Here is a 12,451-nt window from a genome sequence, read left to right as displayed (position 1 = left end):
CCTGTACATTTTACTGGAAACAGGACGCATCCGGAGGAGGGGCCGGGAGGCGGCCCGGACGCCGCCAATGGCCCGGGCCGGGGGAGGCGACCGGGGCAGCGTGCGTTGTCCCCGCCCCCGGCAACTGAGGTCGGTTAAATAGGCGAACAGGCTCGGGTCGCGCCTACGCCCGCGCCGTCTCCCGCAGGCCGGTCCCTGAGTCCTCCCCTGCCGTCGCCAAGAGGCAGCCGCGCGCAGCGAGCCGGTGGCGCAGATATCTGGGGGAACCCCGAGCGCCGAGCCCGGGAGCATGATCGTGGACAAGCTGCTGGACGACAGCCGCGGCGGAGAGGGGCTGCTGGAAGCGGCCGGCGACGGCGGCCTCATGACCAGCCCGCTCAACCTGGCCTACTTCTACGGCTCGTCGCCGCCGGCCGCGGCCCCGGGCGCCTGCGACGCCAGCTTCTCGTCGCCCGGACCCTCGGCGCCCGGCTCGCCCGGCTCCGACTCCTCCGACTTCTCCGCCTCGTCCGCGTCCTCCTGCGGAGCGGTCGAGTCCCGGCCGAGAGGGGGCGCCCGCGCAGAGCGGCTTCTAGGTACCGGCGCGTCTCCGGGGCCCGGTTGGGAGGGGAGAGGAAGGGAGGACGCGGCAGGCCGGTTGGGCGGCTCCGAGCGCGCCTCGAGCCTCGGCTCACTCCTAATTAGGGGACCACTCGGGGCGTTGCGCTTCACTGGGCCTTCGGGGTGAGGTCGGCGCCCTCCAGCCGGCCTTGTAGCTGAAACGCTTCTCTGAACCAGAGTTCTGACTTATGGGGGAAGAGGGTGGGGGCGGAATGAGCCACGCTAGATTTTTTTCCGCTCTCTTTTCTAAACAGTTTTTATTAAGCTGTAAGTCATATATTAGCGACATGTGAATCTGATGTAGTTGTCCTTCTTTCTTGTGGCTATGTTAGGCAAAGGCTGTAGCGGTAAGGGTCTGAGTACTGGTTTTGGTCACGATATATTTCTTCTTAAGTATGTGTGGACATTTAAAATAAAAGGATTTCATAGTAAAGAAGACAACCTATACTATAAGAAGTAAGATGAAGCTGGACCGAAAGCTCACGGTAGACACCTTTCAGTTTGTGATGTGAGTCGGGAAGTCTGGCCAAGTGTCTGCGGTCTTGTTTTTGTTCTTTAGTGTGCTTTAACATGGTGAAGCCTTATCTTGTAAAGACAGGCATAATATTTCCTTTTTTCAGTGGTGAGTTGGTTAGTTTCTTTTCTTAATGAACTGCATTGCATAATTTGGGGGAAAACAGGATGCCCCTGCGGGTAGATTAAAGAGTATGTAGATAATCTCAAACGAGAATCTGACATGCACGTTCCCACTGCAAGCCACTCCGTCTTTAGTAGTTTTATTTTAAAAACTAAACTTTTCATTTGGTTTAAGCCATTTGGTTGTAGAAAAGGCTCCCGGTCTGTTATGGGTAGCATATACTCTGAAATATATGTGTGTGTGTGTGTGAACACATAGACCCTTTTCTCCCACATTATTTCTTCATCGGACTGGAACGATTTTGCTTTTCCTTGTGTTTGCCACAGAGCCATAGGGGATTTCTGAAACAGAATTTTTCTGCTTCTGACGATGACTTACTAACTGCTGTCATTTCAGAGAAATGCTATTAGATTCTGGCAAGACCTTAAATTACACTTAAGCACAAAACTGAGTAGTATTTTAATTTGCCCCATCATTAAATTGTTTCTCTCATATATTTATGGTGTATATGTTCAAATTAGGCATTATTTCTTACTGATTCTCCAATTTCAACAGAATGGCCGGATTATTCATTTCCTGACTTTTAGTATGTTTATCTTGTGTTCAGCTCATCCCAGGAGGTTGTGACGTAGTAGTGGTCAGAGGGAATGCTGCACTCATACTCTACATATTAAAGTGTACTTTTAAAGTTTAAATATAAAATGAGATCATTTTCTTTGTACTTAAAAGGCCTGTGTAAGCAATTTCAGAAACAGTGGGAGAGAGGAAATCCTGTGAGTGTGTGGAAATGTACTTAGCTCAATAAATTTAAGCAATATTCTTGGCATAGCTGAACAGAGGGAGTAGTTAGAGACAAATCTAAAACATTGTGAATTGTTAGACTTTCGTACACTGAGATCTTTGGAGGAAATTTGTGTATGTGTGAGTGAAGTTAATTTAGAATATTGATGTGGATATAAACCTTTGGCTTGAAAAGTTAGTTCATTTTTTATCCTTTGCTTTCCAAGGTGTTTTGAAAGTCAAGATTTATGAGAACATTTATGATCCTGTATCAGGGGTGGACAAGACTGAACGACAGGCTTAATTTGGGTTTTACCTTTTGGCACATTTTTGAGAGTTTTAATTTCCTATGGAATTGTAGGGAAGAGGTATCAGGCAACACAGAACCTTTGTGTAGGACTGATATATAAGGCTGTTAACCAGAGTGAGTTAAAATGACTTTGCTGTCCGTTGGGGACTTTATACAGTCACAAGGTATGTTTTTGAGATTATTAAAATTTGTATCTGTGAACAGATTTAATTGGGATCTGTTTGATTTGCTTCTGAACAGTTGAGCCTCATATGGGGGTTGGAAGGCAGCAGAGAGGACCCTTTCAAGGTGTTCGCGTGAAGAACTCAGTGAAGGAACTGCTGCTGCACATCCGAAGTAATAAACAGAAGACGTCTGGCCAACCTGTGGATGATCTGAAGGTAGCACCTGCTGTTTTGTTTGGGTCAGGGAATGGGGAAGTTAGTCTTTCAGGATTGTTATTCTCTGCTGGGCTAGATGTGGTAATCTGTGGACCACAGAGTCCATAGGGCAGAGATCATATTTCTCTTGCTGTCTGTTCTGTCACCCATGCTTAGGTACTTGGTGGGTCCACACAAGAGAAATCTAATATATAGATAAATGAAGGCCTCTTGGGATAAGGACATAAACAGGGTTCAGTTGAATTGGAACACTTTGACTAGGGTGAGAAAACTCAAATGGTTGTATTAATTTGAATTGACTTGAGAGAAAATGGTGATAGTTGCAAGATGGAATAAAAATTAAGATGAAAAATAAATGTTAGAGTAATCATATCTGAGGCTTATGAGATGCTCTAGTGTGGTAGGCATGAGTCTAGTATTGATATATATTAGGTAGGAAACCATTGGATTTTTTTTTTCCACTAAATTGGATTTTTTTTTTTCCTTATAGGCACCAGGTGTGAACAGAGAGCAATTTGTAGGTAAGAGTTGTTTCTATGCATAATATGAGGGCTTTAGAGTGGAGTGATTTAGTATGAATCTGGATAAAATTTGTAAAAATAAAATGAACACAGATTCCATATTACCTTTTTGAGTGCAGAATTGAAGAACGAGGTATCATATAGTGGAAAAAGGAAAGGACTCGATTCATTGTCTGATGGACCAGCTTGTAAAAGGACAGCTCTGTTACATACCCAATTTCTGGTAAATATTTCACTGTTTTCCGTTAACTACCATTTGGAAATTACTCCAGGAGCATTTCAGAAGGGAGTATGAAATTTACTCTTCCTTTTTAGACACCACCTCAAACACCAACACCTGGGGAGAGCATGGAAGATGTTCATCACGGTGAATCCAAGCAGGACAGCAGTGCAGATCTGCTTCAGAACATCATCAACATTAAGAACGAATGCAGCCCAATTTCCCTCAATACTGTCCAAGTTAACTGGGCAAGCCCTGTGGTAGTCCCTCAGTGCTCCCCCAGAGAGAACTCTCAAGACTTCCATGGAGGGCAGATCTTTGCTGCGCCTCAGAAACAACAGCCGTTCCAACTCAGCAGCTCCCCATACATGATGGACCAGGCTTCCATGTACCAGTATTCTTCACAGAACCAGAACATGCAGCCGCCACAGGAGAACATGCAGGAGAACGTGCAGCAATACACCCACACCCCAATTCTGGAATACAGTCCTTACTCTAGAACTTCTCAGTCCCCAAATTATGAACCAAACTTGTTAGATGGTCAGGGGCCACAGTTCTGTGCAAACCAGAGTTTTGCTGCCCTTCTGAGTGGTCAGGGGGAATCTGATAATATCACTGTTCCAATTCGGACGGCCCCCAGTGTTCAACAACAAAGTGATTCCCACCTGCAGAACTTCAGCATGATGCCACATGGGGCCTGTGAGGCTGTGGAGGGACAGGATGTGGGCTCTGTGCCTTTTAGCACTTCACTGCCATTCCAGAACTTCAGTGGAAATCCAATGACCACTACACAGTTAGGGAAGTCACTTTTTCAGTGGCAAGTAGAGCAAGAAGAAAACAAACTGGCAAATATCTCTCAGGACCAGTTACTTTCAAAGGATGCAGATGGTGACACGTAAGTTTCCCTTTATCTTGTGTACCCAGTTTGGTAGGCCATTGTTATTAGATGTCGTGGACATAGAATTTCTCTAGAGTATGCCAAATTAGGCCTTCTTGAGTAGTTGGCTAGCCAACATGACTAGATAGAAACTGCTATACACCGATAGCTGATATTTCAAGAAAGAGTTTTCCTGACTGAACAAATTATCTGTTCTTTCTTAATAAAAAAATCTGTGTCTTATTTGAATAGTTGGTTTTGAAAGATCAGCATAAGCTATGTGTAGAACAAACAACAGATCTTGATTAGTTGATCATGATAAACAGTAAGGTGATTTGTAGATTGAATCCTAATCTAGATTGACAGGTTTGTTGCCTGGAGAAAATTATTTTACCTTTTTATGCCTTCAATTCTTACATATTAAGTGATACTACCTCCCTTCCAGAGTTTTTATGAATATTAGAATCAATAGATTTAAAGTGATCAGCATGGTTATTAGCATTCTTATTTCTGGTAGACTACCTCATTCTGTTGTTACTCAGATGTGCCCTCAACCTAGCTGAAAAGACAAATTATGCTCTATTGTATTCCATTTCTGTATACCAGTGTAACAAGAAAGGGACTAAAGAGAAGTTTTTTTTTTTTTAAGGGAGATTAAAAAAAAAACAAACATTAATTTAATGAAGTTAAAAGTATTTATCTCTGTCCTTGTTTCCTAGGTTCCTCCATATTGCTGTTGCCCAAGGGAGAAGGGCACTGTCTTACGTCCTTGCCAGAAAGATGAATGCGCTTCACATGTTGGATATTAAAGAGCACAATGGACAGGTGAGAATCTTGACAATAAAATAGTCAAGATGTAGCCCTGGTAAAGAGAACAATGACCAGTTTCATTTTTATGGTTAGGTCATTTCAGAGCTCAAGAACAAGAGAGTTTAGTTAATATTAACTTGGAGATGTTGACTCTGTCACCATTAACCTTGAAGTCATTAATGTTAAATGTAGTTGTTTGACCAAAGACTAACTGGGTATAATAAAACAACACCCTAAGCTTATTTTAGTTTCCTTGTGTTACAATATATTGTTTATTAATAGGATTTATTTTCTCTATGTGGGTCCCCTCAGTCTTAGTTTTAGGTTCATATTCCTTGTTATGATAGTGTTAATTGCTTTAAAACAATATTTTTTTCTTCTAAATGTCCACAGAGTGCCTTTCAAGTGGCAGTGGCTGCCAATCAGCATCTCATTGTGCAGGATCTGGTGAACCTTGGGGCCCAAGTGAACACCACTGACTGCTGGGGAAGAACCCCTCTACATGTCTGTGCTGAGAAGGGACACTCCCAGGTGCTTCAGGTAAGGCATAGTTAGTCAGGTTTTGGTTAAAGAAAGAAAAGTTGCATGTTAGAAGTTGATTGTAGGTTGCCTGTTGCAGTAATCAGTATGTGGAGTTGACTTAGTATTAGTTGAATACTAATAGATAAACATTTGTCTAGTTTGACTTTTGCTAACAGATGTCTATTTTTAAATTTTGTAGGCAATTCAGAAGGGAGCAGTGAGGAGCGATCAGTTTGTGGATCTGGAGGCTACTAACTATGATGGTAAGATACTGAAACTTTATTAGGAGGAGAACCATTTTGAGAATGGGGCCCATTCATTTTCAGGCTATTAAGTTTCATACCGAGAAGGAAGAGGGTTAATAAAAGCTAAAATACTCTAGATAAAATTGACACTAATATCCAGGGAAGGAATATTCAGATTGTTTGTAGACCATGTTAGAGGCCATCCTCAAGATTTATAATTATAGATCAACCAAAAGACTTAATGGAATACTTGACCACTGCTTTATTACACTTTTTGCTAGGCCTGACTCCTCTACACAGTGCAGTTATGGCCCACAATGCGGTGGTGCATGAGCTCCAGAGAAACCAGCAACCTCATTCACCTGAAGTTCAGGAGCTTTTACTGAAGAATAAGAGTCTGGTTGACACTATTAAGTGTTTGATTCAAATGGGAGCAGCAGTGGAAGCTAAGGTAAGATGGGGTGTTTGGAGATGGGCGGAGGAGAAACATGGTTATAGTCAAACACCTTGTTCCCTAGTACAGATAAAAACTTTTTTCTCTTTTTAAATTAAGAATAGTGATATGTGAATAGTTAAGAAACTTGGCTTGATTTGTTTTTAGTCTGGATTGTTACCTAAAAGTTGTGAAGTACTCTTTGTTTAAAAGGAGAAGAAAATACTGGACATTGATACTGTTTTGGCTTCCATTTTGATACACTGGTAGTAAAGGTAGTGCATTTTGTAACGGTTTCTTCATGATTGATGGATCAGAACTTAATCTTCTGTTTTTTAAACTGGAAATAATTTATTCCCTTTCAATGTTAGACTTTTTAACTAAGTGTATCTTGTGGACAAGGCCCTGAGCTTTAGGGTTTGGGATAAGGGTTGAATATACCTAATTGATAAACTTCTTGGGTCCTTGGGGAATTTGCTCTCTAATAGAAGTCTACAGGGTGACTGTCAAATCTGGAAGCATAATATATAATAGGTGGTTTATTGTATTACATTACAGTGAGGATAAACAGTATCATCTTTCCATATATAATGACTGTCTAGTATGGAGGGGTAGACTCCTATGAGTCAATTAGTAATTGCTCCTAATAGGAATTCCCTATTAGTAGGGAATTTAGGAGGATTCTAAATTGGGAGAATAAGAGATTCTGTTAAGTTTGAGATTAAAGAAGATTTGTGGAAAAGAGAGCATTCAAAATAAGTCTTAAAGGGCAATCAGACAGAGAGAGAGACATAACTACGTAGAGAACGTAGCTACTTCATTGCATCTGGATATTTATTACTTTTTCCTCTTGCCTTTGACAAGGATCGTAAAAGTGGCCGCACAGCCCTGCATCTGGCAGCTGAAGAAGCAAATCTGGAGCTCATTCGCCTCTTTTTGGAGCTGCCCCACTGCCTGTCTTTTGTGAATGCAAAGGTACTTACAGAAAGCTTCAGTAACCACCTAAGAATTAGGATGACCTTCATTAAACCTTCAGGCTTTTGAACTGCTTTTGTAAAAGTCCCTTTCCCTGATGGGTGTCATTCCCTGCTTTTGTCTTCAGGCTTACAATGGAAACACTGCCCTCCATGTTGCTGCCAGCCTGCAGTATCGGGTGACACAGTTGGACGCAGTTCGCCTATTGATGAGGAAGGGGGCAGACCCAAGTACACGGAACTTGGAGAATGAACAACCAGTGCATTTGGTTCCTGACGGTCCTGTGGGAGAACAGGTGAGGGCCACAGGAAGGAGAGGTCTGAAGTGAGGGAGACGAGCAGCGCAGGGCAGAGCCCACCTGCGCTCTTCACTGTCTGGGTATCACAGGGGTCCTTGTAGTGCTTTTGGAGTGAATGGCTTTGTTTCCAAAGGAAGATTGAAAAATTTGAGGATTTATCCATGCACTGAAAGTACTTAGAGGTCAAGCGGTCTTATCTCTTTTTCCATGATTTAAACTTGGGTTTAGAGTAAATCAGAATGGTTTGAAGTTTGCAACTGGTCAGAGGAGGTACTAAGGCCCCTACAGACAGCAAGGAGAGAAAGCATCTGAGTTCTGCGAGTAAGTGCTGAGCCTTCAAATACTGTGGGTGTTGAATGAGTTTTTGGAATAGTCTCAGGCACAAAGCAAGTTCAGTAAACATCAGTGATACTAACAAATGAGAAGGCTATTAATGTAATTTAGAACCCAGAAGTATTGTATGCTTTACACAGAACTATGCCTTACTCATCAAATGTAATCATATATTTGGAGGTTGAATAGTTTTACATGACTGAACTTAAACAAGAACTGAGTCTTTTAAAAACTTAAAATATTTCTGATGGAAACCTTTTTGTGGCAAAAATGGGGTGATTGTAACTGTGAGGAGGTCATTTATACTTTATTAACCAGAAAATAAAGTATGTGAAGTATAAGAACTCATTTTGAACATAGTATTGTAATAATATAATATATATTATAACACTTTAATATATATAATGCAATATTTTAGAGCTTTTTATAATTTAAAATAAATCTTTTGGTTCACTTGCATTATACCATTTAATGATTACAACATCTTGGCAACTGAAGAAATTGAATATCAAGAAAGGTCTAAAGACAGGAACCATCATTGTATCATAAATGGCAGTTTGCTTTTACTTCCCTGTTTGTGGTGTGCAGACTTACTGTGATGTTGTCTGGGATTAGTGAGTGAGGATTGCTATTTGATTCAATCTGTGTTCTCAAATTACACTCGTTTTTGCTTTCATATTTTGTGTGTGTGTGTGTGTGTGTGTGTATATGTAGGGTTTTTTGTTTTTTTTTTTAAAGATTTATTTATTTGTGCATACAGAACTGGGGTACAGGCCAGAGGCTCAGGGGTGGTGAGAGGCTTCACCAGAGACAGAGTGGGGAGCAAAACAGGCAGATCTACTCTGCTAAGGGGAGCAGCGGGCGGGCCAGGAGAGGTCTGCCACACCATGTGGTCACCTCCGTGGCAGGCGGGAATCGAACTCATGCGGAAGCTGCTTTAGATTCTCAGTGCTGCATTTTAACCTGCTGTGCCACCAGGGAGGGCCCTGTGTAGGGTTTTGACTCTACAATGGTTGATGAATACAGCACCTATCAATTGCATCTTCTACCCCAATAGTCTTCTAAAATTCACTGCTTTTAATTTGCTAATATTTGTCAGACTGGGGTATAAAATCATTCATTAGATTCTGAATGAGCCTGGGTGCTTTCCAGTGATCCATAAAGCTATGTGTAGATGGCTTAATTCTTAGATATCATGGCAATTATTTTGATTCAAAGGGTATTTACTAGTGTGGGTTCTGTATTTTGGCTTGTTAGTTGAGGCTGACTTCAAGACAGGTGAACTATTAAAAATAGACCATAATGTCTGCCTTATTAAGTGTTCTCACAAATAGCAAGAATAAAGATTAGGAAAAGCCTTTGGAAATTTTCAGTTTCCGATATTTTTTAATATCGGGTATTACTTGTACCCAAAGGCTTAAGAATGAATCTCAGTATTTTTTAAAGCTGCCTTAAAATTTTGACATACCGTTAAATGTTTCTTCATATATTTATAAGTTGACAGGAGTTATGTTTTGTATATAGAATAGAATGAGACTCTGAGGGGAATATGGTACTTTGGCCATAAAAAAGGAAACCTCACAAACCAATTTATTTCCTTTCCAGATCCGGCGTATCCTGAAGGGAAAGTCCATTCAGCAGAGGGCTCCACCCTATTAGCTCCCCTCACTCACTTGGAGCCCGGTCGGCAACACTCACTGTCAGTTAGGCAGTCCTGATGTATCTGTATATAGACCATTTGCCCTGTATTGGCAAATGTAAGTTGTTTCTATGAAACAAACATATTTAGTTCACTATTATATAGTGGGTTATATTAAAATAAAGTATGAAAAATATCTAATTCCTCTTGGCAGATATTAGTATTTCATGCCCAGGTATCTGGGATCTAGACATTGGGATTTAAACTGAATGGTAACATTGACTTCTGTTAACAGCAGCATTTGGTAAGAAAAGGCTTTGATTTGTGGCATAAGGCATTGCTCATGAAGCTCTTGCCAGTTTAAAAGCAGGTAAATTATAAACTTTTTTAAAAAGGAAAAGTGAAAGCATTTGAAAGCAAAAACATAAATGTGGGTGTAGTATTGGAGCTTCATTTGACCTGATGTAGCAGTTATTAGGTGTTAGACAGTCTGTAGTCAGGCATTGGACTAGATGAAAAATGCTATGATTATGAATTTGACTTTTGTAAACTATATAATTGTTATTTTATCTTTTAAAATATTTGTACATATTTGATTTGTACATGCCATATTTAAAATGTGTAAGTCAATAAAATAGAAAAGAACAGTAAATTGTCTCTATCTTAAAAAATTATGTATATTTAAAAGAACTGTTATAGTGTAACCACCCAAGTAATGTCTGTAAGATGAAGCATTTGGAGAGCTGTTCCCTTAATGACTGACAGAGCTCTGAACTGTAAATATGCTTTTTCTCATGCATTGAAATGATATATTTGCAGGGAATACATTTAAAAAGAAAACTTTTAGACTGCTTTCTAGAATTTATAATTTACTTGTTTCGTTGGAACTTTTGTTTTATTTTTATAGGAGCAACAGAATGTTGAAGTATGTCTTACTGGTTTTCTGTTGTCAAATAGTGATAATGAAGCATGTTTTATATTACCATTCAGGAAAAAATGGTGTTTTTTTTTTAAGTTACCTTAAAATTAATTACTTTGCTTACCTCTGGCATATCCTAAAAAACATACTTGCCTTTGATTGCACACTAATACTTTTTGTAATAAATTTGATTCATTAAATTTTTTTTTTTGAGATGTCTCACAAGCAACTGACTCACTTTGTAATGAAGTACTTAAATCCTTTTTAAAAAGATACCCTGTGGAATGATCACATTGTATGACCCAGTATGTCTTGTGGACAAAAGTTAGTTATAGTTATTTGGTACCTGTAAATATGACTGATTGTAGACCATTCTGTTTATACAGAATTTCATGCATGGTTTTAAATAAAAATTAATTCATTAACATTGTTTTAAGGATGGTGCATTTCTTTCTCTGTATTTCCCTAGGATGAAAAAGTACCATTAATTATCAAACTAAATACTTTTAAATTAGCTAATAAATTTTAACTTACATTATTTGAGAACAGGATTCCTGTACCTACAAAAAGGATCAACACCAGAAAATGCTTTGCCAAATTCATTAGAAGAGGTTTATTAGGTTCTGAAAATATGGAAGTTTAATGGATGCTGTTGATTACTTAGAAGCATTTAAGCTAAAAATGCTAACTCTTTATGACTTTTTTTTTCATATTTTAACTTGTGGGAGCAGTAAACGTAGGAAAAACAGTTGGGTATTTTAGAGTTATTCTGAGTGATACAAACATAGTAACAGCAGTAAATGAGTCCTACATTTTTCCAGTAAGCCATTTAACATGTGTGAGAATAAACATCTCAACATCTCATCAGCGTCAATTACCCAACATATATTATGGTTTCTAATTTATAATCTCTTGAGAATTTGGTGAAAACCAAATTTTTTCCCTGGAAAAATGTACCTATGCATTTTACGTTCAAACTTTTTTAAAAATGGAGCAAACATTTTATTTAACAAATTAAGCAATTTGTAGTCAGCATTTGATTTTGGTTTCACTTCTACAACCCAGTTCACAAGGTCTCTATGGCCCTTTCAGATGCACAGTTTTTCCCAAGTGAGTTTTTGAGTTTCTGCTTCAGTTCTTTCATAATCCATTCAGCCAGTGCCTAGCAAGCATGTATTTTCTCTTTGTTTTTTCAGTTGTGTAAAACTATGCTAATATGTGGCTTTCAAAGACATAAAGACTAATTTTTACCCTTAAGATGCTTATGTGGGAAAACCTTTTAAACACCATAAGAAGGGGTAAGAAATACAAATTCAGAAGAGGAAGAATTTACATCTGAATGGGGAAAACTAGGGGCTATCCAGGTAGAACTGTATTTTCAGAAGGACTGATTTGGACATTCATAGGAGAGGAATGAGAGGTAAGCAAGACAAACAGAAAGTGGCATGAAGCAAGGCAGTAGAATTTTGGCGGAATCATGGTTAATTCAGCATAGTTAGCATCCAATTAAGTCTTGTATGCCCTACCTCTGGTAATATATTCATGAGTAGTATGTTGAGAAACATCCTCAGGCTGTTTAGGAGCATGGCAGGAGAGACTGTGGTGACTGACTTAGTGGTATCTGCCTCAGTAGGGAATATGTCTTAAGGAATGTATCCAAGAAAAGCAGACTATATGCTCACTGCTGCAATCTGCCTAGCACAGTGCCTGGTATATAGTAGGAACTCATGGTGAGAAAATGAGTATGTGAATGTATACCAACCTTGGAATCATTAGTTATTGGAGAAAGTGGTGTTTTGATCCTGAGTTGTATCATTGAGTACTAATGAATTAATGACTGCTATAGGTAAGAAATTAGTCCTATAATTTAACTGATATTGATGATATCTTAATCAGCATAGTTAATTCTCTTGAAAAGTCAGGCAGTCCATCTTTGCAAAGGACTAACTAAT

At 39.6% G+C, this 12,451-nt stretch overlaps 1 protein-coding gene across 1 annotated transcript; it reads left to right on the top strand.

The window, feature by feature from the left end:
• Window positions 1–208: 208 nt before the first annotated feature.
• Window positions 209–10,893, top strand: NFKBIZ (nuclear factor of kappa light polypeptide gene enhancer in B-cells inhibitor, zeta). Its single transcript, XM_004675240.2, has 12 exons — window positions 209–575; window positions 2,568–2,707; window positions 3,198–3,228; window positions 3,348–3,451; window positions 3,544–4,343; window positions 5,045–5,150; window positions 5,529–5,675; window positions 5,857–5,920; window positions 6,184–6,353; window positions 7,200–7,310; window positions 7,438–7,605; window positions 9,547–10,893. Exons 1-12 carry the CDS (start codon window positions 290–292, stop codon window positions 9,598–9,600), a joined length of 2,181 nt encoding a protein of 726 aa, XP_004675297.1. The 5' UTR covers window positions 209–289; the 3' UTR covers window positions 9,601–10,893.
• Window positions 10,894–12,451: the final 1,558 nt, after the last annotated feature.

The sequence above is a fragment of the Condylura cristata genome, unplaced genomic scaffold (assembly GCF_000260355.1).
Source record: "Condylura cristata isolate star-nosed mole 26May11 unplaced genomic scaffold, ConCri1.0 scaffold00003, whole genome shotgun sequence".
NCBI classification, from domain to species: Eukaryota; Metazoa; Chordata; class Mammalia; order Eulipotyphla; family Talpidae; genus Condylura; species Condylura cristata.
This window is presented reverse-complemented; position numbering and strand designations above follow the sequence as displayed.